Raw genomic sequence first — 26,899 nt, forward strand, 5'->3', positions numbered from 1 at the left:
AGAGAGGAGGTCCAGTGGGAGGAGGAAGCTGGAGATTTCCAAAGCAGTGAGTGCCATACCTGCTAATCTCACCAAAGAAAATGCAGGTAATTTTTTTTTTTTTTTTTTTTTTTTTTTGAAAAAGAGAACACAAACCAGCAAATTTCAGTGGGAAAATCCATCTTCTCTGAGGTGAAGTAAGTAATTTTCTTCCTGGCAATGTATATTAGATCAATTCCAGCTATCTGATTTGTAATGAATATAGTATGTTTTCAAAAATAGGTATTCTCATTTGTTACATTCAGAATTGATTTCGGTAAATCAGGGAGCAGAGAAAAGCTCTGTAAACATTGATTCACTCTACTGTTGTGATTTGCAAGTTGCATGGAAGTGCTGGTATATTACAGCTAGCAACAACAACAACAATCTTTATACTGACTCCTGTTGGCATTCTATCAGTTTTAGCCTACAGCCAGCATCCCTGCCTCGCTGAGCCTCTTGAGAAATGAATGGGCTGCTCGCTCAGGAGGCCACATTGTTTGTTCTAGCAGCCTGATGAGAAAATAAATGCCTGAATTACTTTCTCAGTAGCGCTGAGAGCAGCAAAGTATTTTTAAGCTAAGGTGGTTCATACGCATGGAAATAAGAGAATATGTCAATGGAAGTTAAATACCTTATTGCTCAATTTCTGAAAGTATGTTTAAAGACTGTATCAAAGCATTTTGAAGGAAAATTCAAGTATTCTTTTCGAAGAGCAAATGTGAAATGCTTGTCTTTTCTCTGCCCAGTTTGTTTTCCTCACCTACGTGCTTGGAGTGGCCTGGCTCGGGGTCTTTGGCTTCTCTGCTGTGCCTGTCTTTATGTTCTATAACATATGGTCAACTTGCGAAGTCATAAAATCTCTTCAGATAAACATGACGGTTCCAGGAGACCAGATCTGTGTGGATATCAGGCAATACGGTACTTATTCCAATCCTGATTAAATGCTTTATCCTCTCTCCTTGCTCTGTCTTCAGTAGTTTTGTTTCAGCTTCATGAAAGGAACCAAATGCAAAAGCATCTCGTATCCCTGAATGTGCTATTGCTTTTCTAATTAATTCAGATTACATTGATCTCTTTCCAGATGCAATCAGTTCAACTGAACTGGCAAGTCATTTATCTAAAATGATTCTGTGGCAGTTTCCAATACTATAATATTAGGTGTAAAAATAGATCGGCCTCAAAATAAACTGCTTAGATGCAGAGCTGAGAGATGACCAGATTCTGTTTTCTTGAACCTATTTAACAAAAGGCTGTTTACGTAATGCCTGAATTGTGCTTTAACTATTCCTTTCAGTTACTTTCAGACAGGATGAGAGGGAATGGCCTCAAGTTGTGCCAGGGGAAGTTCAGGTTATATCTTCTCATATCAGGTTATATCTTCTCATAAGGAGCAGTGAGGCAGTGGCACAGGCTGCCGAGGGAGGTGGTGGAGTCATCATCCCTGGAGGTGTTCAAGGAACGTGTGCATGTGGCGCTGAGGGACGTGGTTAGTGAGCATGGTGTGATGGGTTGGTGGTTGGACTAGAATGACCTTAGTGGCCTTTTCCAACCTTAAAGATTCCGTGATTCTCCGAAAAGCAAAAACCAGCAGTGAGCAATCTGCCTCAAATATTACTGAATTTATACTGATTTCTAATTACTCAGTGCTTCCTCGCTCCTTCCACTCTGGGGGCAGCCATAGCTGAAGGCCTTCAACTGCATATTGCGGTTGCAGGGAAGAAAGTGGCTCTAAAGTAAATCCTGTGAAGTCTTTCTTTCCAAAAGCCATACTGTCCTGAGATAGTATCAGCGACCTGCTCCTTGCAGAGCTGCTAATTCCAACCAGCTGAGTTTGAAATGTAGGTTACAATGGGGAGGCAGAGCGCTGTTTTCCTTTTTTGAGCCATGGCTTCTGCTTAAGCTTTACATCTGTTCTGGGTCTAAAAGTTTAGGTTATTTTAAACTCGTAAGATCCTGTTGACTTTTCAGATTTTCAGTCATGTGAGAGAAGTCATTAGGAGTATGTGAGGGTATGGCAGACCAGACCTTCTTGTAGCAGCTCTCGCTTGCTGCTTTTTTACCTACTTGGTGGAGTAGAACTTAACCCTGTAAGGGATTGCTGTCCTGAATGGTGCCAGGTGTCTCTAAGATGCAGATGATCCCTTTCAGTCCCCAGTCGGGGAGCAGGCAGCTCCAGTCTCATACTGGACCTGAAGTGCATAAGCCGACCATTTGGCTGCCATATGGGAAAGCCACATCTGAGAACACAGCTTGGCAGGAAGCCTTGGTATAAAGCGCAGTTTGAGCGAGTTAATTCCTCCTGCCAATTCAAAGCTGTGCTGGTCAATGTGTGGATGCCCAAAATGGGAACGCAACTGGCGAGTGGGAGGATAAGATGAGAAAGGAACAGAAAATGTGTGCTAATTCCTAAAATTAGTGACTCCTTTCGCTGTCTTATTTCAGGTATTATCCCATGGAACGCTGTACCTGGCAAAGCCTGCGGTCCGATCCTGGAGAACATCTGCAACACGAATGAGGTACGCAGGCGCCCTGTGTGCGCCTTTTGCCTCCAGGTCGCTGAGTGAGGCACAGGGTGGTAGCTAACCTGATGGCAGTCTTGAGGAGACTAATGCTAGTAGTGCAAAGAGATTGATTTAAACAGCATATTGAAAGTACTCTGTTTCTGCATCCAAAAAAATGAGTGTTTTCTAAACGTTCTAGTTTTTTAAAGCTTCGAAACCTTTGCTATGAAGACAGCATATTTTTTGTCCTTTACAAAGCTAAAATGTGTTTTATACCATCCTCGGTTACTTTAATTAAAGTGTTTTAACGTGTTTTTTTCCCTAGTTCTACATGTCTTATCACCTGTTCATTGTGGCTTGTGCTGGAGCTGGTGCCACTGTCATAGCATTGGTGGGTAGAAATTCTTACTTTTTTTACTGTAAAATGTGTTCCTTTCAGGCTTAAGATGCTTTAAGACCAAATTTTATGCATCTTTAAAATAGTGACACTACACAGAAAGGAGGACAAGCTGTAAATCATCTGGTTATTTGCTGCTACGCTTCGGTCATTACAAGTCACTTCTGCTTTAGGAAGTCATCTTAACCCATCTACCCTATGCTTAGGAAGAAAACTTCTTCACGTGTCCTTTTAAAATCCCACTTCTACCCACTACTGATGTTTTTATGTCCACCGTTTCTTTTCACTCTGGTGGTTTATGGGGTCAATAGCTTGTATGCTGCTCTTATGTCTGGACCCAGGCAGTTTGACCAGTCCAACCCTGCAGTGCCACGTCCAGGTGTAAAAGTCCCTGTTCTTTGGCAAAACAGCCTTAGGCCTGTATGTAGATTCTACTCAAGGGATAAATGGCGAGTAATTTGTCTTGCATCTTCACCCTGAAGGAGCTCCAAGTAGCATCTGTTGTAAAATTATCGACAGTTGCCCAAGTGGGCTTGAGCTGTCACCTTGTTGTGTCTTACTCTCCTGTATTTTGTTCTCTTCCACCAGCTGATCTACATGATGGCTACTACATATAACTATGCTGTTTTGAAGTTTAAGAGTCGGGAAGATTGCTGCACTAAATTCTAAATTGTATAAGCCCAGTAAAGAGCTGCATTGCGTAGCTTGAAAAATACCACTGACACCCTAGGCTAAAAGTCTAGCTTTCTGAATTTTGTTACAGTAATTGTAAATAGCTTCAATAAGCCTCATTTAGCTTATCAGATTAATAAAATGACTTCTTGTATATGAACTATGATGTGGATGAGATCTGGCTATTCTGTCACGTTGAGAGGATTCAGTTACTGTAGGACTGTTCACAAATTGTTCTTTTGAAGACGGGGTGTTTTCATTTGACGGCTCCATTTGGCTTTCCAACGCAAATATTCTGGAACAGAATTACTCATTTACTCTTCACCATGAATGACAACTTCAAAAACCTCGAGCATGCTAAATATACACGACACGGAATAAAAAGAGTAATAAAGCAGTGCCAGTCTCTTTTGGCAGAAACGAGAAGCTCCAGTACAATGAATTAGTTGGCTGTATTTCTGGTGCGTGGATGATTAAGTTGATTATTTTCTTTTACTTCGTTTCCAAACAATTGCCAAATCGCTCCCTCTGGAAGGCGATACATCCTGTATTAGCTCGGCGTCAAACAATCACACTCTGGTTTTGGGCCCCAAGCTAGCAAGAAATAACATATAAACGGTTTGTTATTGTGTGGCTTGCACTTTAGTAACTGATTTCTCGGTAGCCAGATCTCAAAAATGTAAGTATGACTGCACAGGAAGCAAAACCATGCATAGAGACATTTTTTTTACACCGCTGGGGGGGAATAAAGGAGAAGCGAATCAGTGTTTTTCAGATGTAGATTTTCTTTGCACGAAGCGTGGAGAAAAGAAATTGGGAAGAGCTGAATTCAGAAACTAGAAAAAATCCCCACAATTAGAAAAAGCGCAGTTGCTACGTGTAAGAGTTTCATGTGAAGTTAGACGGTGGGAGTTTAAAATGTAGTTGTAACGATACACGATTGAGACTTCTTAACCCAGAGCTTGCATGCTTTTGCTTAGTTTTGGACTGGTGTTTTGTTGTTTAACTTTTCCATGTGTTACTGTGGCCTTGTTCACCTAAATAAAACCGTTTACAATTTCAGACTTTTTCCAGGGGGAGGGTGGAGTTCTCATCTGCTTGTTGGGGGAAAAGAATTACCAGGATCTGGGCTTGAATGTACATAAGCACCACCACCTTAGGAAGCAGTTTTTCTGAGCACCTCCAGTTGGCAGACGATCTAAATTGCCGCGTACAAACAAACGTTGATTTTTCTCACTTCCCCCCATTCTGCATTTTAATTGATCCGTACAACTCTGTAGCTCATTTAATTGCCGTGACACTAACTTTCTCTAAGTTGTGAATAACCAACCTCAGTATTAGCATGCAGAATTCTAGAGACCTTTGAAAATAGCCTCTGTGCTTGTTTTAATAACAGAACGCTTATTAACGTAGAGTAACTTTTTTTTTGGTCGTTATTGTAAAGAGCGTCTATTAATCTAACTAGCAGCTTGCTTTGCCTCTTGACATGCTCACTAGCCATCATGCTCACCCTTCTCTTCCAGATCCACTTCCTCATGATACTGTCTTCTAACTGGGCCTACTTAAAGGATGCAAGCAAAATGCAGGCCTACCAAGATATCAAAGCAAAAGAAGAGCAGGAGCTTCAGGATATCCAGTCTCGGTCAAAAGAGCAACTCAATTCTTACACATAAATGCTTGCCACAGTAATTCAGCAGAAGAATTCTGTAGCTCTGACAAATCAACAAATAGCTGCTCTGCAGTACAGATGTGTGTCTACCAAACAAAATTATAGAGAAGTGTAAAAGCTTCACGTTCGAGCTCCTGGAACACGTTCGTAGGGAAATCCTCCCATGGGTAATCTTCCATCCTTTCATACAGAGAATGGAGGTTTTATTCCAGGCATTTTAAAAGGCAACACTTCACAATGAGTGACCAAATTATTCTTCTTTGAGACTTTCGGTATTTACTATTTGACATGCAGCATGAAGTCCTGCACAAAACTGTGGCGGGTGCTCCAAACCAGCAAGCAGTAGGGATTCGTGCAGCCCTTAGACACAGGCACGTGTAAGACGCGTGATTTAGGGTCTGGGTTTATGTACCAATGAAGCTGCGGCTGGATGAGATTTTCTGACGGCAGCGCGTGCTCATTTGAGAGCACAGCTGTTGCAGCCTTTCCTAAGTTGTGATAGGGCACTCTCTGAACACTCTTTACATGGGCCACAGGAACAGCCATCTACTTTTGTGCCACGCTTTTTTTACGATGCAGCAGTCACTCCCCTGTGCTTACCCGAGTGTTGCGCAGCCGTCCCAAGCGTTAATCTTTTTATTAACTATTTAATGGAATGTAGATGCTTGGATCTGGATAATGATCCCCTTCTTTGAAAATAAATGTCAGCTTTGCCTTAATATTTATTTTCTATAAATGTCTTAGCATTTATATAGTGGCAGGAGACCATTATCCTACATTGTAAGTAAGTGACAAGTGTTACCTTATTAAAATGACGCTGATGTGACTACTCCAAACGAGCAGATGATGAGAAAGTTTGCAGAGTTTGACACAAACAGCAACAACGACAGCCATAAAACAGAACACAGGACGTCCACCTTTCTCTATCTTGGTGCTTAGCAAATTTATAGTCAGTGCTTACGTGTTTTCCTTTTTACAAATTAATTAGCACATGAAGAAAACGTGGTGTTCAGAAAACGACGACACAAACTGGTGCCATCTTAAAGTCATTTCCCATAGAAGTCTGCCTTCTAATTAATGTTTTATTTCAGAAGCTTTCAGTGATATCTTGAGTATTAGTGATGGTATATTTGGTGTTTGTTCTATATGATATATATAAATATATATATATAAATGTTGGGGGAAAAGTAAAATACATCATTCGTTTGGGGGGGAAAAAAAAGAGTATCTGAGTCATACCCATGTTATGCTGACGTGTGGTTTGATAGTTTTGACTGCTTGCTGAGTATAAGTCAAAGGAAGCACAAAATTTCCTGAAGTCGGAATGAAAAGAGGCATTTCTGGGGGGGTGGGGGTGTTAATTGCAAATACAATTTCTCTTTTGTTAAACATTGAAGTCTGATTTGACAGCTTCAAAGGGGGGCAGAGTTGGTCGGTGTAGAGCAAATATGACAAATAGCCTAGTGTATGTTCTTACCTGTTGCATGAAGGAGACATTTCTACGGCAATGCAGGTGATGTTCTAGCCCAGTGTTTGCATAAGGGTCATAATGGAGGCAGTGTCTTAAAGCCTAATTCTTTTCTAATTCAGTGTAGCTATTACTGGGAGTTTTTGAAGTTTTGTTTAAGTAGTCTAATATTTTTATGTAAAGAGCATTAAATTTTGCTATGTATAAATTTTTGTAACCTAACAGTGAATCAATATTTTCTATCAGTGCCAAGGGCTTCCTGTAGTTACATCCAAGTGTTAAAATAAATATTTGTAGATAATAGACAACACTCGTGGTATGCTTATTTTAAACAGACCTGTAGCTGCTCTCTACTAGCGCATCTGTTTTATTATCTCTATCTGAAGTGAAGCACATTCTGTTCATTGTTATCCATTTGGTAACGTACAGCAGGAGGCTGCCCCATAGGTGTGTGCTTCAGTGTGGTAAGTCAGCGAGTTTTCCTAGCATGGAGTTCTGGTTCCAGGTCAGCGTAAAGCAAGGAGCGCTGTCCATCCCCTCCCTGACAGCAGACAAAATGGAGCTCTTTTTGGTAAACTGGGCAGCATATAAAGGCTAGTCTAGCCCATAGATGTTTTTTAATCTCAATTTCAGAAAGCAAAGTTTGTCTCGTTTAGAGGAATCCCTGTGAATTTAAGGCAGACCTTCAGGTTTTGCCCCTATGTTCTTTCAAACTGGGCTTCACGATCTTCGAAGGTAGGGGAGGAGAAGCAGCCTCAGCACACTGCAAGTTGTACTATATGCTGCCACCCAGAATTACTCCATTGATAAAAATACTGTATTTTATACTGTAAATAAAGTTTAATGATCTTGCCTATACTCTACCTACCAAATGCAAAGCTTAAATAAAGATGAGTCAAATAGCATTTTTATTTGAATCTCTCCGTTCTGGGCTGGTGAATACCAACAAAGCGAGACATGAGATAAGGCTGCTTTAGAAGTGTTCACTTCTCCTGCTGCAGCAGCAATGGGCATGTCAACGTGGTTCTCTCACACAAGCCAAGGGTCTCCACCAGATGCCTCTAAAAACATGTAACAGCCTAAGTGTAACAAAAAGTTTGGTTATCGCACTGGGCTGCACATGGTAAGTGGTCGGGAAGGGGGTTGGGAGGGGAGGAACAACACCTCAAAAGCTGTAGAAGGCTCTAGGGATTCAAGGCCAAGGCCATTCACCTGGTCACACCAATTTACAGTGCTTCCTCTTCCACCAAGCGCAGGGGGCTCCTCCTGCATCAGTAATGCATCGGGGCTCTTGGGGTGCAGTGACTGAAGCGGTGGGACTTCAGTATCTATCAGCTTTATTTGTTTATAACTGCACAGCCTGCAGTTTGGGGGCCTAGCGCTTATTACACCTTCCTTCACAGCCAGAAAGATGTTTTAAAAACATTTTTATTGTAGTTAAAAACCCAAACAGTTGCTGTTGTTCACCAGAAGTTGTCGTCATCGTCTCCATGAGAAATGCCTGCAGCACTGTGTGCGGGACAGAAGGGGAGGAAAACGCGGTGTGAGTCTTAAGTAGCTTATTTTAAATATATGTTTGTTTTAAAGTGAAAGTTGAAAGTTCAACACAATTTAAGAGGCTGCACATAATCACTCCTGTAGTTGATGTCCGTCTGTGCTGTTCCTGTGAACTGAGTTAGCAAGCCTTTAGCAGTGAGAGTCTGGGCCACCTCCCCTATGCATTGGCACTCCCATCTCATACTTCTGTAGTACTCGCCCAGTGAAAAGAACACCATCCAGGTGTAATTCAGGAGAAGCAGCGTAGGGGCTGGTATGTACAACAGCACTTCAAAGGGACAGATCATACTCAATCATATCTGTAACATAAGTAATTTTTTACTGCACTCTATTTTTTTTCCTTAGATACATTTTCAGTTGTACATCTTCAAATAAATCAAAATATTGGATTGAGAGAGAGATTTTTCCCCTATCATGGAGATATTTTTCCCCTATCAGAGAACTGAAGGCAACATATCTTTATATATTGATCCCAAGAGGTTAACCCACAGGAAATGTGGGACGTGCACAGGCTGCCAGAAACCTCTCTGAAATAGCATGTGAACTAGTTTATCAGAAGTCCGCCATGCTTCCAATAAATCAAAGCTGGAGGCAATGCAAATAACAGCCTATCTGCTAGGCACAGCACAGACACACTTTCATCGGGTCATTACCCAGGAAGAATCCCTCAGGCTTCAGTTCTATGTGAAGAAACTGAGACGCTGCTCAGTTGCAGATAAAAGTTTTAATTGCAACAGCTATTGAAACAGCTCACGGAATGTAGGTTCCGAGCCTCTAATTTCACAGCTTACCTGTATAAAACTGGGAGGATCCTCAGTTATTCCAGTACTTCTACTTTCTGCTACTAGCTTGTTGCTTTTTATTTTGTTTTTTGAGAGGCAGATGTCTTCTTAGCCCTAACTCACGCTGTATTTATCAACAGAAGTCGTTAGAAGAAATGTCTGGTCTTTACCTGTCATCTTTTTCGCTGGATGTGATTCCCTCTATGGGCGATACGTCCCGTATTTCTTCCTTTGTCGAATCCTGGCAGCCAAAAGGAAAATACACTTTCTGTAACTGATTCTTAAATCAAGGTTTAAGCGAGTAGTAGTTGCTTCTGTTCCTTAGGGCACCTAACTGAAAATGAAAATCTCCTGGAAGAGCCAGCTCATTTCTGCCAATGAAGCGCTGCATGTAGAATAGCAGAGCTTTGGAAAAACAGACTGGGATAACGACTGAAAAAAGTATGCAGCAGTTTGTCATCGAAGTCGTGTTTGCCCATGTGCTTGCTCTGTCAGGCCACACTTTTCTTTCGGCCAGGCTGAATTCTGTCATAGAATCATAGAATGACTTGGGTTGGGAGGGACCCCAAGGATCATCAAGTTCCAACCCCCTTCCACAGGCAGGGCCACCAACCTCCAGATCTGGTACTGGACCACATTGCCCAGGGCCCCATCCAACCTGGCCTTGAACACCTCCAGGGACGGGGCATCCACAGCCTCTCTGGGCAGCCTGTTCCAGCACCTCACCACTCTCTCTGTGAAGAACTTCCCCCTGACACCTGATCTAAGCCTTCCCTCCTCGAGCTGTCAGTATGGGCAGCTGTGGTAGTGGAACACAAACTGACCTTTAAAATGCAGCAGTTTGGATCTATAATTAGGATTTCAAAATGCCATATTTAAACACAAGATTTTAAAAACTGAGGGCATATTTATGTTTAAACACAGTCCTGGTACCTAAAAAAAAAAAAAAAATGCTAATACTTTGAGGGCCCCTTTTAAGAATAATCACCTCATGTGCCAGTTCCTGCTCTCTCCTCTGCTGAATTATTTTCATGTATTTTTCTAATGGGTTTGGAGTAGAATCCTTTACAATTTCTTCAACACCAGAATTATTGCTTTCACATTTTTCTCCCTTATCACCTTCTTCTTCATCAATTTTCATCGAGTCCTGGATCAACTTTAAGACAAAAAAAAATTGAAATTAAATACTGATCAGGTCAAAACTTACCTTTACACCTAAACATCTGCAGGGATTAATGCTAAACTTAGTGAAACATGCCAGTGTAAACAGCTTTACATTTGCCACATGCAGTTCAAGATGAAGTGTCAAATTCAAGAAGCATCATTCAAGAAAACCCTCTCTGTCTGGATGCCTGAAATGCTGTGAGGTCTGAGGTCCCAGCTTCTCTCTATGGCCTGAGAGCTGGGCTAAGGAGGACAACTGCATGTGGACTGCAGAACATGAGCTGACACAGAGAGGCTGTGTAATTCACTGCAGTGAATTAACTGAGGTCTTCAGTGTGGGAAGAGGAAGAAGAAAGAGGGGGGTGAGCAAAAAATGAAACACCATACAGTACCCAAAAAGCCTGGAACACTGTTTCAGTATGTGCTCATCAGCTCAAAAGGATTTAAACTCCATACAGTCTCCTTATAACTTCTGCTTCCCCATAAGCACCCTAGTTAGGGTAGTTACCCTGATAAAGGCTAATGAACAGATGGACATTGAGACGTTCTGGTGATGTCACACAGCAGCAAGTGCAGACCAGAAAGCTGACAAGTGTATCGCTTGTTCTGATACAGTCGGGTGACATTTGCATTCTCGATATGAAACTGTATGAACATGAATCATTTACATGAAGCATGGAATAAAAAGCATCCATTTCCAGTGGAAAAGTTACTTGGCGTAACAAGCTCTAGCTTGGATGATCAAGGCTGGATGTGGCTCTGGGCAGCCTGGTGGTTGGCAACCCTGCACATAGCAGGGGGGTTGAAACTAGATGATGATTGTGGTCCTTTTCAACCCAGGCCATTTTGTGATTCTAGCAAGAGTCTTTGGTTAGTCATACAGATGCATAAAGGAACTTTGCCTCTACTACTTTTGTCTAAAAAAAAAAAGACTAAGATCTATTTCTAACCAACATGTATTTTAACATCTGAAATAATATGGCAGTACAAAGCTCCATTACTATCAGAAATTAAAATATTGAATCACCGTCTCGTTCTTCAGCTCTTCCACTTCATTTTGCTCCCTTTCCCCAGTTCCCTGTTGTTCTCCCTCTCTCCTTTCTTCTCCAGCTTTCCTCTCTTCCCAATGTTGGTCTTCTGTATTTTGTTCTTCAGTCTCTCTTCGATCCAACACAGCTGTGAAAAATTATTTCAACCTCTCTGATATGATTTATATATACTTCTGTAATCTACTACAGTAGCATTCAAGTAAGTTACAGGTTCCTGGACAGCATTAAGGGTAAATGAAAAACAACTGGATTTTTTTTTTCTATATGTATACCACAGTTATATATCTGGCAGCTTTTCTTTCCACTTGAATACGTTTCAGCCTGATGTATGACTGCCCAAGAGTTGAACAGGAGAGCCCAAGCGGGGGCTGCAGAGCTGACAAATCTCTCTCTGCATTTCTCATTCCAATCTTGAGCTCTCTCATTAAATCTGTTACCTTACAGCCCATGCTATATTCTTTCCCTCTCAGCCATGTGGTTGGATCTAATTCCTTACAAAGTACTTTAAAAATCTCTTAATGTTACTGCAAGACGGACTGCCTATGTGGCCAGTATGGAACAGCATTCAGATGGCAATTTGATGGGCAAACTAAAAACTGGGCAATGTTAGAAGCTAGCAGCTCTTCTCTAAGTAAAATAATCACAGTGTTCCCATCCAGAACAATTAGAAAAGCTGCGTATGCTGCACTGAAATCACCCCCATCCACCCGAAGAATTAAATCAGCATTGCGATAACGCAGTTTGTGAGCGGAGTCCAGAGAAAAAAAGGAACAGTCCACACATACAGTACAGAAAATACACAAGAACACAGACCATATTTCATAATCATTGTAAAGAAAGGTGAAAAGAATCAAAATCCTCCCTGCAGAAGTTGGAGAAAGAGGTGGGAGGGAGGGGGGGCAGTATAAAAATCTTTTAATTAAAAACACGTTTAACCAAAATTAGGGTGACGAAAGTCATCCTCCCGGAGTAAAGCAAAAGAAAACATTCCTCCTCCTTTACTGCATAATGCTTTTGGGAAGAGTTTTCAATCACTTCAGCACCCAGACCTACAGAACGTTCAATATTTAGCTTTTTGTTTTGCGCAGTTGACATCTAAAAGGGGCATTCACTTTTGTTTCTGAGCTGAGAACTCACTCAAGTCCTGCGGCGAAGTGGCTGTTGCTCGCACAGTGGCTGTGACATGGTTTCCATTGACAGTGTCCCCAGATGGATGCAAGACATCACTTTCACACTGCTCTGGAATGTCCCCCTGATCTGGAGAAGAAATGCGAACAATGGCTTCATTATTCTGTAATCACAATAGCGGAGCAAAGGAAAGGACACAAAGTGTGGGAATGGCTGCATTAGAGCTCATAAATATAAGCACTAATTGAGCATTTTCCTTCCAACTTGACCATGTCCCTGAGGATGAAGAATTATCACAGGCTGTGCTTGCTTATTTAATTACCCAATTGTTAGCTTTTAAATTAGCTATTGGAACGCATCTGTTTACAAAGCCAAAACAGAATCATGAATAAATATATAATAGAAAACCAAAATGTTTTCATTTCTTTACATAATCATGGCACGGATCATAGAAAAATTACACGTCCAAACTGAACTCATCCATTTCACGCACACAAAAACAACTTTTAATTACTTTATTCCATATTTCATTAGGATCCTTGCCTTCTTCAGGGCCCAGGATGGATAACGTTAACTCAAATGCTCTGCATTATACTTTCAGGAGTGAAAAATGGCTCTGAATTAAAAAAAAAAAAAGCAACTGCTGTCCTTCCCCTATTATGCTCAATCTCATCATCATGATTTATTTGCAAAATACACAAACTGCTATTATCCCAGCATCACAGGAGACTGCAAAACGTCAGACGTTGCCACTTGTGGTGGGCAGCCAACCCCAAAATACACAGAACCGTTTCCCAAACATTTCATGTAACACAGCACAGATACCTCACGTATCTCCTTACGTTTTGGGTCGAGGCCTAGAGAATATAAATTTTCCATCTTTCAGATATTACCGAGGTTTCAAACATTTTTCCACGTTGTTGTAAATACTGAAGTATTTTGTATGATGACAACACATCCAAACTGAGCAGTCTCTCTCTCAGCATGGTCTGAATCTCATCAATTAAAATTATTGTAGAGAAATTCTAGATGAAGGCATCACAGAAAAGTTATGCCAAAGCGTCAGTCTAGCACTGGTATCATGGAATCATAGAATGGCTCGGGTTGGAAGGGACCTCAAGGATCATGAAGCTCCAATCCCCCCACCACAGGCAGGGCCGCCAACCTCCACATTTAATACTACACCAGGCTGCCCAGGGCCCCATCCAACCTGGCCTTGAACACCTCCAGGGATGGGGCATCCACAACCTCTCTGGTATGGGTGAGAATATGTTCAGCTTTTTACACAAGCAACAAGAGGCGCTACCAGCTTTGCCGAGGCAACTCAATTCCGTATGTTTTACATAAGACCATAATAATGGATTATTACACTCAAAAGAAAATGTTCTCCTTTATTATTTCTCTTCCTCCTCTCTTCAGCTTTAAATTATAAGGTTTTCAATAACAAAATTATTCCCCTGTGAAGCATCAGTACATTTCAAGGTATTTGCAGTGTTGAAATAGATAAAAAAAATCCTATCACAAATAGGTTCTGGTTAAATATTAACATCTAATTTCTAGAAGTCTGTTGGCCGCATAAGCAGGAAAGACAGACAAAACAGTACTGTAAGAACCATGGTTACTGTGCAGTGAAAAAAAAAATACAAACTTCTTCATACATATTCATTCCTTTCTGTAAGGATGGACAGAAAGAGACACATTATGTCCTTAAGACCAGCACATAACTAAAAGTAATTGCAGCCAACACCCAACCAGTTCTTGCTAAAGCTCACTCAAAGTATGACTACAAGGCTTTCCACATTCTCTTCTGTCACCTTTATACCATAGAATCATAGAATGGTTAGGGTTGGAAGTGACCTTTAAGATCATCTAGTTCGAACCGCCGGCTATATGCAGGGACACCTCCCAGTAGACCAGGTTGCTCAAAGCCCCATCCAGCCTGGCCTTGAATGCCTCCAGGGTGGGGGCATCCACAATCTCTCTGGGCTACCTGTTCCAGTGCCTCACCACCCTCACAGTAAAGAATTTCTTCCTAATATGTAGTCTAAATCTACCCTTTTCCAGTTTGAAACCACTTCCCCTCATTCTACCTCTTACATGCCCTTCAAAAAAGTCTCTCCCCAGCTTTCCTGTAGGCCCCCCTGGAGCCTTCTCTTCTCCAGGCCAAAAAGCCCCAGTTCTCTCAGCCTGTTCTCACAGGGTATGTGCTCAGCCCTCTGATCATCTTTGTGGCCCTCCTCTGGACCTGCTCGAACAGCTCCATGTCCTCCTTGTGTTGGGGACCCCATATTCTGTGGTATCTTCTTCACTCCACTGATTTTTTATTATTATTATTATTATTATTTTTATTACTCTCACCAACTTCCTTCTTCCTTATCTTATACAACCTATACTTGGATTTTACATTCTTCTTTCCTCCTAACTTCTCTTGAATTACCGCCCCCCCTTATAGCCATTTTGATTTGCCTTCTAGGTCACGAGATTTGAGGCAGTCTGACTCAACCAAAGTACTGTTAATCATTGCTATATGCAAACTCATAATACCATTCCTACTGATTATCATGTGTCATTGAATGATACAGTGGTAATAAGTTATTTGGGCACAGCATGTACTCGGGCCCAACTGCCAAGAAAATGCCGGTCCATTCACATATGTGACACAGTAAAATTGAAATGTGTTCCGAAAAATCTCTAATATGAAAGCAACTTGGGAAAACACTCACACCGGTGAAGCATATTTTCTTGAAACTCAGTTGTTCTCTCTCTCCCCTATAACAACCAGCTCTTCACCATCAGTTCGTGAATGACATCTGTCAGTCTCAAGACTTTATAGACATGATGAATTTTGGAAATGAGGAAGGTGTTAAAGCATACTATTCACATCCTTCTCACTGATAATTTTACTTAAATTAAACTCACGTTTCCATGGGAGATAAAACTGCTCAGGCCCACCATTAATAGGTTCTTCAAATGCTGAGAAACTATGAAATTAAGCCCATAACTGTGCTTCTATTTCTGTCTTCATACACAAATGGCTATAAAGTACATTAACTTTTATTATTCTCTTCTTTCTACAGTTTCTTTACTTACATGATAAATTGTCTACAACTGACTCTGCAGGCTTAACTCCAGTGCATAAAAAAAGAAAACGTTTCTGCAGCACACAACATGAAACACAACACAGTGGCAAAATTCCCCCTGCCAGCAAAGTAGACCAAAAAATTTAAACAAACAAACAAACAAATAAAAAGATAAAATTTGTGTTTCAGAAACTTAAACCATATGATCCAAACATAGTCTAAGATGCTGATTAATGCCAAAATGATTTCAAGTGTTCTTTGCATATTTATACGTACTTCAAAAGTAACTTCTAACTCATAACCTAAGCCTCAGTTACTGAAGGAAAACTCATCAAGAGCAGTAATGGCTCCAGAAAACATCTCTGCAGAATTACAACATGGCAATACTGCTCCAATATTGTCAATGAAAAACATTCCTTGTGATTTTGTTTTATGCAGCAAATACAGTAAGCCCTCAGGTTAGTTCACACACTTGGCATGCTTTGCTTAAAACAAAGCAACAAGCAAAAACCCTCACAATTTTAAAGCATTCTGAAACAAGTGTTAGACTGACAAGCATTAGTCAGAACAAGGTTATGCAAGACTTCTGAACAAGAATGTTCCCAAATTTCAGAGCCAACTAGATTTTAGTATCTATTTATTACTCCATACCCTTTTCTAAAGGTGCAAATAAGAAGGAGAAAACTCATCAGCTGAGCCAGTTTCTTTTTACTTATTTACAGCATGAGTTGGAATCTCTCCTTTCCAGCTACAGTTTTAAACTGTCAAGATAATTGTCTTGCAACTCCCAAGCCCTATGGTGTTAAATAAACTGTCTAAAATTGCACTAAAACTTACACTCAAGAGGAGAAATGTGTTCTTCAAGGTCCTCATATGCTAGTTTCTTTGGTTTGGGACTATCAATGAAATCTTGGTTATCTATGCGTTGATTCTGAAGCCTGAAAGAAGGAGGAAGAAGGTAAATAATTGAAAATACAACTTTTAAGCAAAGAGCAGTTTGAGATTTAAATGCAGGTTTACTTACATGCATAGCAACCCATTAAACCATACGTAAAACTCATACAAGCAAAACGCTGCAGCTTTCTGCCTCCAAAGTTACGGTATTGAAATACACTTCTCTAACTTCTACAGAATGACAGCTCTCTGCTATAAGGCACTGCCCTCACAGCCTTTCCCCAAGACCTACACATGACATAAAGGCATTGGACTGAAACAACAGAAACGCAACAGTGTGACATGCAGCCAACTGAAATTAAAAACAAAAAATTGCCTCTTTTTGGCTCCGTGTTCAACTAATTCCCACTTCAGTGTCATTTTAACAGATGTGTTTGAAATGTATTAGGATTATGTGTCTGGCAAAACATATACGCGGGGGTGAAAATTCAATAAGAAATGGGGTTAGTGCCCTCATTCTAAATCCCCGTTTATCTAATCAGAAAGATGATGTGAAAGAGCGGCATCTCCCACGTGACCTTTCTATTAAACTGACCAGAATCAGAATAGCAAAAGTAGTGCAGGTCACCAATTCATCAGTGGCGCTGTATAAAGGAGCTTACTACACACCAGCTGTTGCTTTTCACCCTTCCATAAATATGTTTGTGCTTAGAATTTCTAAGCAGTTCAGGCCTTCCACAGGGCTAAAAGCAGAGAATGAAAAAACCATACCCCCATAATGAGGCATATTCAGTACAAGCTGGTAGGCTGCCCCATTTGCACCAAATAAATCACAAGAGTTAAGCTCAAAATGACTGTTAAACTATAAACAAAAAGCAACCACCACCATCTTAACTGTTTTGTTAGTGTATAAAACTACCTTAAACCACTAACAAGCCTCAGTCAGCTTCAGCTATATATGAAAAAGGAACGGTCAGATAATTCATCTGCCTTATAACTCCAGTCTTCCTGTCTGTATTTATTGGCTTCCTTCATACTGCTCATATTTTGAAATATAAATAAACAAAAAGGTCCTGATCAGAGAAGCAGTTGTTCTTCCCCACCGACAAAAGTCTAACTTAATGGTTTACTGGTGTTATAACAGCATCTTTCCTCTTCTTTTCACTCAGGTTCCCATCGTCACTTAAAATCTGCAGGTCATAAAACTAATCCCACAGTACACATCAATAATGTGGCTTTTGCCTAATAATGGGAGTAAGTGGAGAAATCCACACCCAGCATTTCTCAAATACTTAAAGCAACAGAAAATAGTGCAATGCACAGAATCCCTCCACAATCCTAAACAAAACAACATTTTCCCTTTAAAGATGTCTTGGGAAAGCAGGAAGTCCAAGAAAGCTATTGGGACCACACATCCTTGATCCATCGCAAGAAACCCAAGAAAGCAGCCACCGCCCACTGCCAGACCCACGCCTATTCTCTGTAACATAACTTGGTCATACTGCTTACTGTTCCCACAGTATATTCCTTTCTGTAGTTCAGACTCTCCAACGCCCTTCAAAGAAGCACATTTCCTCACAGCACTGGAGCATTTTCCCATAAAACCTTAACACGCAGGTTACCACTCAACATTCCCTTTCTAAGTTCTGTCACAGCAATACAGCAAACCTGATGCACGCTGTAGAAAACGTGAATGGACAAAGGAGAGCCACAGGAAGACAAACACCAACATCAGAGTTAATATCACAGTCCCTAAAAACCTCAAGAGCTTCTTTTCAAGGCCAAGCATATAAAGGCTCTTCCCAAATGCTAACTACAGGAGAGATCATCTCTACACTAAATGCATGTTAAGCAAGAAAATAAGAGAGCCCTATGAATGACTGCTAGAGCTGCCCTAGCACATCCATCTTTTGTAGTAATAAAATCTGGAACGATGGCTAGCAAGACACTGATTCAAGTGTCTTTTCCTAGGAAATGACACATTAGATACTAAACAGTTGAGCTTTTACTAAAGAATCAAGATTTTCAGTCTTGGAAAGTGAAGGCACTGGTAACCACTAGTTACAGAGGAATTATGTATACATGGAAATAAGAAAGATGGAAAAAAGGGAAGATGAATTTTTCCAGAGTTATTCATTTACTCAGCAAAGATATTAAATCACAAACGACAAGAGAAAAGCTCTGCTACTCATCACGCACACGCAAAGAAGACTGCAGATTCCTATTCCGGGAAAAGTTATGGAGGCACACTAATATGATTTTAGTAGAAAAAAACATGTTAGTGTTACAGCTTGATGAAGTGTACCCCTCTAAAGCGTCAACTGTCTTCTGAAATGAGGTTTATTTTTACATTAGTCGACAACGTCAGCAGAAATTATTGTTGGTCTTATCAGGATCATACGTACATGGATGATGCAGAAGCCCACTGGAGAGTCAAATCTGTCAAATCCCAATAGAGCTCATGAGAGCAAACTGCTACAATTACGTTTACATCTACTTGTTTCACATAATTTATTAGCAATGAATCTTCTGTTCAGCTGTCTGAAAGTGGTTTACTGCGTAATGAAATAAAATCAAACAGAAGGCCTAACTGACACTATAGATTTACATCTTGCAGTGTTTTTGAAACATGAAGATCCACACCACACCTTGTTTTAATGAACAGCACCCAAAGCATTCAAAAGTTCATCAGAACACTGATGCATGAAGTTTTAAATGGAAAATGTGAAAGGGAGAGGATATTCTAAAGATGGAAATGTTACACACCTTTAGAGAAGTTATGACATAAAATTCATTGTTTATTTGAATTGTAAAAGCAGTTACCACTATGAACTTTTTTTTTTTTGTCCTTAAAAAGCAGGTTAAAATGTTGCTTTATAAATGACATTACCTGATTTTCTCTCTATGACTGCATGGTGAGGAAGAAAGAGACTCAGAACGTGAAAGAATGAGTGGCTTTGAAATAGGAGAAAGCACCTGATCGACACTCCGCTGGGAAGAGGCAAGGTACGAGTCACTGGCATCTGCAGAATAAGAAAAAACAAAACACAAATTGTATTAATCATTTATTCGTCCTTTTACTTGTCAGGTAAGTCTGGTTTCCACAAACCATGTATATGCAGTATAACTGCACCATGTATGCACCACCACTCCAGGGCTGCTAACATCCAATTCTGTAAGCAATATGAATTTTCTTGCACTGTTTATTTCCAGCAGCGTAGGATCTGATAAAAGCAGAGTGACTTTGTCTGAAAAACAGTCTGGCATTTCAGATCTGCTGGTGACCCAAAAGCACCCTTCCTGTCTGCCTCTTCTCCTCCCTCCCACAAACAAACAACAATTCAATTTTTTAAATTACTTTTAAGCAGTGGTGCCTTTAAATAAATCATTTTCTCGTGTGTACAGCTACCCAAGTCCTGTTTCTAATTTTTTTCCCCTGTAGTCAAATTCTCCTCTACAGTACTTCGCTACCATAAACTTTCTGCTCACGAGGCCTATGATTAACAGCTCCCCATAATACTTTCCTGTTCCTCACAAAATCCAACCCTTTTGCCAAATACCTAAGAACTTCTCCCATACTGGGCATCAAGGGAAGGCATGGCTGATCTGAATTTTAAGCTAGAGATGTGCATACTAGGCCAGAAAAAAAGAATGCCTGAGGTCTCTCAAAGGCAATTCTTCATTAGTAAACAAAGAGGAGCATTCATTTTCTACAGACTAATGAAGAAGGATGATAAAGGAAAGAACAGTTTTGAAGGTCTTATCCCCTTACCAAGGGTTGTTATCAGGGAAGAATACCATAGACTGTATAACAGGAGAAGCCTTGAGCTTCCATGGAAACCAAGGCAAAAAAAAAACAAAAACAAAAACACAACAATGCATTTAAAATGCTTTTAATCAAGCTTGCAAATGGTAGAATCATAGAAGCATAGAATCATTACGGTTGGAAAAGACCACTCAGATTATCTAGTCCAACTGTCCACCTACCACCAATACCATCCGCTAACCACATCCCTCAGTGCCATACCCACACGGTTCTTGAACACCTCCAGGGACAGTGACTCCACCACCTCCTTAGGCAGCCTGTGCCACTGCCTCACCACTCCTTCCGAGAATAAATTTCTCCTAACATCTAATCTGAACATCCCCTGGTGCAACTTGAGGCCATCACCTCCCATCCTATCACTGTTACCTGGGAGAAGAGGCCGATCCCCACCTCACCACAGACTCCTTTCAGGCAGCTGTAGAGCAATAAGGTCTCCTTGAGCCTCCCCGTCTCCAGACCGAACAATCCCAGCTCCCTCAGCCCCTCCTCCCCATAAGACTTGTGCTCCAGATCCCTCACAGCTTTGTTGCCCTCCTCTGGACATGCTCCAGGGCCTCAATGACTTTTGTATTTATTTGCACTCACGTATCTTTTGTGCCACTTTTCACACTTCCTGATATTTAAGACTTACGGGAGCAATCAAAATATAAATGTCTCTCTTTATAATTTAGATAGTTTGTTGTCCAAATTGCCAAATAGCCGGAGGAACCCCAGGCATCTATACAGACTGGAAGGAGCAGTCCTTCAGAGCAGCTCTGCAGAGAAGGACCTGGGGGTCCTGATGGATGACAAACTTAACATGAGCCAGCAGTGTGCTCCTGCAGCTCGGAAAGCAAATGGTATCCTGGGCTCCATCATGAGAGGGGTGGCCAGCAGGGACAGGGAGGTGATTATCCCTCTCTACTCTGCTCTTGTGAGGCCCCATCTGGAGTACTGTGTCCAGGTATGGAGCCCACAGTACAAGAAAGACAGAGATCTGTTGGAGAGGTTCCAGAGGAGGGCCACGAAGATGATCAGGGGGCTGGAGCACGCTGAGGGAGCTGGGCTTATCCAGCCTGGAGAAGAGAAGGCAGCGGGGTGACCTCATTGCAGCCTTTCAGTACCTGAAGGGAGCCTATAAACAGGAAGGGAGTAAACTCTTTGAAAGGATAGATAGCAGCAGCACAAGGGTGAAACGGTTTTAAGCTGAAAGAGGGAAGATTTAGGTTGGATGTTAGGGGGAAGTTCTTTACAAGGAGAGTGGTGAGGTGCTGGAACAGGCTGCCCATAGACATTGTGGATGCTCTGTCCCTGGAGGTGTTCAAGGCCAGGTTGGATGGGGCCCTGTGCAACCTGGTCTAGTAAATGGGGAGGTTGGTGGCACTGCCTGGCAGGGGGGTTGAAGATTCATGATCCTTGAGGTCCCTTCCAACCCAGGCCATTCTGTGATTCTGTGATTCTCCTTCAGCACCTTCACAAGACACTTTGTCACCAGTTTCCTTAGCTTCTTAAAAGCTTTCTTCTTCTAAATCCATTGTCCTATTACTTATTTCTTCTTCCTGAAAATGAAACCTTCATCTAAAAACCTCTGCTTCTCTACTCATTTTCCTGCTTTCTGAAACAAAAAGCTATTTCAAAACACACCCCAAGAACTCATGTTCTTGTCATGCAGTAGTGCTTTAACAGATAAATAAGTAATAATAGGAAAAGAAAGGTCCACCTCTCCATGATAAAAGAACAAGATAAAATGATAAAAGAACAATAAAATAAGATAAAATGATAAAAGAACAATAAAATAAGATAAAATGATAAAAGAACAATAAAAAACAGTCACTTATTTGCCTCAATCTTCACAACACTAAGACAAATGGAATGCTGTTAATTCTGGAAGCAGACAGTAGCTCAACAAACAAATAAATAAATAAATAAAGAGAGAGAGAGAGAGAGAAAGAGAAAGAGAGAATGGTTAACATATTTAGCAAAGTTGGGGGTGCCAAGACCTGATGAAGTTTATCTGAAGAATTTAGGAATGCACTGAAGAAACCATGTATTTTTTCTTTTTAAACTGCTGGAGGAGTTCAAACGCAAGGAGAACCACAGTAGTTCAGATGTAGCATATTTCCAAGAGCATCTGTTATTAAATGTTTAGAAAAAGGAAAATGAGAACAGGGATATGTCACCGCTGGCCACACACCCCTGCCACCACCACCTTCCAGGCCCTCCCAATTGGGAAGTTTTATTTTCCCATTTAGTCCTGTTGCCACAGAAGCAATAAATTCCACAAATTATTCATAATATGAAGAAGTACTTCCTTCTGTTTTCTTTAAACATCATAGGATTCTGTGGTCTGTGAAGCAATGATCAATCAATCCCTTTTTGCCCTTTCCACATCACTCATTGCTCTCCACATTTTCCACCAGCTCACCTCAGCCAACGCTCTTCCAAACTTAGCTGCCCTTCTCGTGTTTCTTTTATAGAGAAGCTGTCCTTAGTATTTTTGTTAGTATTTTTTTCATTCTACTAAATCCATTTCGATACAGAGCGACAAGAATTGCATGATTCAAGAAGCAGATGTACCGCAGATTTGAAACAGAAGAACATGTTTTCTTCAAAGTCTTCAATTGTTTTCTATTTCGCTCGCTTTTTTGAGTACTGTCACTTAGAAAAAAGTTACTGAACAGTTCTTAGGCACTAATAGCAAATTACAGAATTCCAAACTCAAGAGTAAACACTAATCCTTTCTCCCTCACAACTGCTCGGGAATATTGATGACAATGTCACAGCCAATAGGACAAATAAAAGCAAATCTATACCCTTCAGGTTGGAAAAGAGACTCTAACAGAAGCCAGATGATGCAGTATTCTGCTGTGCATGTGAAACTGCAATAACTACATGAGAAGGTAAGAATATAGACAGAAGACTAATCACAATTAACCAGTTCTAGCAGTGTTCCAAAGTAGTTACACTGAATAGTAACTTTTGAAAGTCTCTGCACATAATTGGATTACACGTGTCGTGAATGAGATGAAATAGCCTTATCTTTAAAACTACCTGAACTAAGAGCAGTACATGTAGCCATGTATTTCTTCACTGATTGTTTCCACAAAGAATGAATATTCCTAACAGCTAGTACATTCTGTCTCCGACTTTCTCTGACACCGGGCAGAACTTCTGTGCTGTGCAGGTGATGGAGCACTAGCCCAGGCTGCCCAGAGGCTGCGTAGTCTACTCCCTGGAGATCTCCAAAAGCCACCTGCACGTGGTGCTGGCACCCTGCTCTGGGTGTCCTGTTGGGGCAGGGGCTGGAGCAGGTGATCCCTACTAAGGGGCAGCCCTGCTACGATTGTCCTGCTCCTTAGAAAATAAACTGATGAGTGAAAGATAACCACTGCTAAACCTTTCTCTTTGAGTCATGCAAGAGGAACTCCAATCAGATCCCATAATAACGATTGTAACTTACCATCTGAACGGTTCTTGTTACTGAGAACTCTTTCCAATTTGTGAACAGGAGTAGAAGAAAGGCATTTAGAAGGAGGCACTCCTCTGTGTGGTGGTGTTGAAGGATTTTTAAAGGCATCAGGCTGCCCGTGTCTTCCAATGTATTTTTCACCTCTTGGACTGCTCAGAGGGGAATGCTGGGAGTGAGGATTATCCTCCAAAAGTTCACACTGCGTAGTCAAGGGGACTCCACTAACAGCACACTGGAGAAGTAAAGGGGACGGCATCTTTCTTGGCGTTCTGCTTGCAGCTGTATCCTGCATTATTCTACGCTGGTAGTTTCTGTAGGCTTCTTCCAAATACTCTGCCTCTTTCTCTAGTTCTTTTATTCTAGCCCGGGTTTGTGCCATACACTCCAGGTCAGAATCTGGAGAAGCACTGCGTGTCTGTAACTGCTGGTGATAGCCAGCTCTTGGGACAGCATTTCCCTTGACGACATCACTCACAATGGGATTCTTCAGAAATATGCTATCTGTATAAACATCGTGAGGTACAATCCTATCATCAATGAGGTCAATGACAGAGCGATCAACGAGCGAAGGCTTGGGATTCCGATACACTTCATTTTCCAGAGCTTCCAGATCAAGAATGCAAGTGACAGTTAAGACAAAGAGAGAGATCCATAACTAAGCAGAAGCAATAATACATGGCACTTTCTTTCATCAAAATAATTTTAAAATGGATTTATTCAGGTTTGAAGAATTCGATGTACTGGTTTAAATGTATTTTTATGTAGCCGTATAGCTGCAAATTATCATCAATTCAATTAACTTTAGATGTAATTCCTCCACGTAAAACTATGTCTTGTAAACATATTCTAACTAAACAGCTTTTTTGTTGTCATTTCTTCAATTGTGTTTAAAAAAGTAAACAAAATGTCACCCCTTTGGGTGCAGTATATCCGATCACGTTATTACAGTGTGGTGGACACAAGCTAGGCTAAAAGTCTGCCTCTATTTAGATCAAGAAGAAATTGGGAAAAAGCCAACGCATTTGAATGGGTTATTAAAATAATAAAAACATAAGAAGTATTCCTCAAAAATCATCAGTTACATTGAAATTTTCAGCTTGTCAGCTTCCTGCTTTGCCTGTTTGTTTCAGTAGGCCCTAAAGACCCACCTTTCTCAGCAAAATGGCCACTTTATTTTAATTCTACCTAAATGGTTCTTCAATAACATCCTTAACGATGCTGCAAAATAGAATTCCAAGCAGAGTGGACACAAGCAGAACTTCATTAAATTAAAATGTATTTGTTATTTTGACACTGATGAATTTCCAATTACAAATGGTACTGGTAGTTATACCATATATGAATGAAAGTATACATATCAGTCTAGTGAATAATAAAAAGTATTGCACGTAATGAACTATGGTGCAACATATTCTACGTAATGTATAATCATTGCAGAATTCGATTCTACATTTCTAATTTATTTACACGTGTACCAACAATGAAATTTGTCATGCTTGATAGCAGCAATTTGACAGGCAACTTACAATTACATTTCTTCAGCAGACTGAATTGCTTTACAAAGTGCCTTTGCCTTCCTAATGTCTGCGCAAGGTGCTTAAGTTATTAGTTTTAGCAACAACTGTTTAGAAGTTAGATTTAAATTGTGAGCTATGAAATACAGATATTCTTACTATGAACATTCCTGAATCAAAATGCATTAAAACACAATTCACCCCTGTGGAAAAAAGGTGATTATGTTATCACCAGACATTAATGTCTTTATACTGAGTTGAAACAGAGAGAAGAACATTTTTCTCTTCCTCCCATGTGTTTGTTCTCTGAAAGTGCAGTTGTAAGGCTTTTAAATTGATTTTAATTTTGAACTTGAAATATGCTCCATGGCAATATTTTAACTGAAGGATTTTTTCAGAATCTGGAAGTTCTTACACTGATTAGGTAAGCAAACTTCACAAAGGACTTCTTTAGTACAAGACACAAACCTGCCTGTGTTTGTTTCAACTGTAGTTTCAGATCTTCAACCTGCACATTTAACTTCCTGACAGTAGCTTCAGAGTCCAACAACTGGGTCTTTAACTGGGCAGAACGCTCAACCTAAAGCAGACCCACAGGAAAAAAGAAAGAGTAATTCTTAAAAGTAGAATTATCTGAACTATCTGAATACTCATTTTTTTTTCTAAGAGCTCTTCAGGTACAGTGAAACCCGCTGACATTGACATGGCATTGACAACTTGATGGCTTGAAAAGACTGACTCAGGTTGTTTGGTTGGTTTATGTTTGTTGTTGCTTCCTTGTTTTTGTAAGTTGTTTACATAAAAGCAAGCGAAGTGCAAAGCATTCCCCTAACTACCTGCAGAGCAGCCTGCACAGGTACACAGATAACTGTTAACAAGATGACAAAAAGAAGAAATAATCATTTACCTCACTTTGGAGCTGCTTTTCCAAAAACTGCTTATGACTTTCAAATTCATCCATCACCAGCCTCCTGGAATGTTCCACCTTCCTCAGCTCTGCTTGGCAGGCCAGGTGCTCTGCTGAAGGTTGGGACAGTTCTTCCACAAAAGAGAAATATCAGATAGTTTGACACAGAGTAATTGTTCACATCTCTATAAGATATCTCTTTGGAACTTAAAGCTCATTTGTTTTCAAGGACATAGCAAAGTCTTCTAAAATCAGGCTTCGTTTGAAGCAAGTACATAAGATTTTTTCTTTCTTCTACAAAGGACTGAAGTTTTTATTAGCACAGTTGCTTGAGAACTAGACACACTGTCCTACTATAGAAGAAAAATGCATAACCTCACCTAACTGGTGTATACATCTCTACTTTCTAGTCATCTCAGATGCACATTAAAAATAATCATCACTTTACGACTGCAGTCACAAAACCAAAGAATATTCTGAGTTGGAAGAGACCCATAAGGATCATAGAGTTTAACTCCTGCTTCCACACAGGCTTCACCTTTCAAGATGTAATATTATTTTTACCATTATTAACCATATTAGTGCTATTATTGGAAATATTATACATTTATTTTCAAGAGGTGGAAGGGATATTCATGTTGTTATAGCTCCCACTTAGTTCAGGTATTCTACTATGCAGATATATTGAAGATATATTGCTGGGGGGGTTAGCGCCAACTAACAGTACACATAATACAAAGAACATCTTTCAATGAAAACGTATTTCTAAACAAAGACTTGTAGTGAAACACGAACAAGAAAAGGACTAAATCATTCACACTG

The 26,899-nt window shown here is 40.5% G+C and overlaps 2 protein-coding genes across 28 annotated transcripts in view; one reads left to right on the plus strand and one right to left on the minus strand.

Moving 5' to 3' along the window:
- Positions 1 to 7,033, plus strand: part of GPM6B (glycoprotein M6B) — a 106,340-nt gene extending 99,307 nt beyond the window's left edge. For 13 of the 24 annotated variants that reach the window (NM_001397182.1, NM_001012545.2, XM_046940759.1 and 10 more), the window contains 4 exons: positions 768 to 939; positions 2,464 to 2,537; positions 2,848 to 2,913; positions 5,115 to 7,033. In NM_001397182.1, coding sequence (NP_001384111.1) covers positions 768 to 939; positions 2,464 to 2,537; positions 2,848 to 2,913; positions 5,115 to 5,264 — 462 coding nt within the window. In that variant the 3' untranslated portion in view covers positions 5,265 to 7,033. Of the gene's footprint in view, positions 1 to 767; positions 940 to 2,463; positions 2,538 to 2,847; positions 2,914 to 3,507 lie in introns of all 24 variants that reach the window. The other 11 variants (NM_001397184.1, NM_001397190.1, NM_001397185.1 and 8 more) reach the window with 2 other exon arrangements.
- Positions 7,034 to 8,138: 1,105 nt separating this feature from the next.
- OFD1 (OFD1, centriole and centriolar satellite protein) overlaps positions 8,139 to 26,899 on the minus strand; it is a 29,275-nt gene continuing 10,514 nt past the window's right edge. For all 4 annotated transcript variants that reach the window (XM_416831.8, XM_004934713.5, XM_040662130.2 and 1 more), the window contains exons 13-22: positions 26,078 to 26,208; positions 25,639 to 25,750; positions 23,648 to 24,259; positions 19,273 to 19,405; positions 16,326 to 16,426; positions 12,418 to 12,537; positions 11,259 to 11,407; positions 10,056 to 10,223; positions 9,238 to 9,308; positions 8,139 to 8,237 (exon numbers count right to left, since the gene is read on the minus strand). In XM_416831.8, coding sequence (XP_416831.3) covers positions 8,192 to 8,237; positions 9,238 to 9,308; positions 10,056 to 10,223; positions 11,259 to 11,407; positions 12,418 to 12,537; positions 16,326 to 16,426; positions 19,273 to 19,405; positions 23,648 to 24,259; positions 25,639 to 25,750; positions 26,078 to 26,208 — 1,643 coding nt within the window. In that variant the 3' untranslated portion in view covers positions 8,139 to 8,191. The remainder of the gene's footprint in view (positions 8,238 to 9,237; positions 9,309 to 10,055; positions 10,224 to 11,258; positions 11,408 to 12,417; positions 12,538 to 16,325; positions 16,427 to 19,272; positions 19,406 to 23,647; positions 24,260 to 25,638; positions 25,751 to 26,077; positions 26,209 to 26,899) is intronic.

The sequence above is a fragment of the Gallus gallus genome, chromosome 1 (assembly GCF_016699485.2).
Source record: "Gallus gallus isolate bGalGal1 chromosome 1, bGalGal1.mat.broiler.GRCg7b, whole genome shotgun sequence".
Taxonomy (NCBI): domain Eukaryota; kingdom Metazoa; phylum Chordata; class Aves; order Galliformes; family Phasianidae; genus Gallus; species Gallus gallus.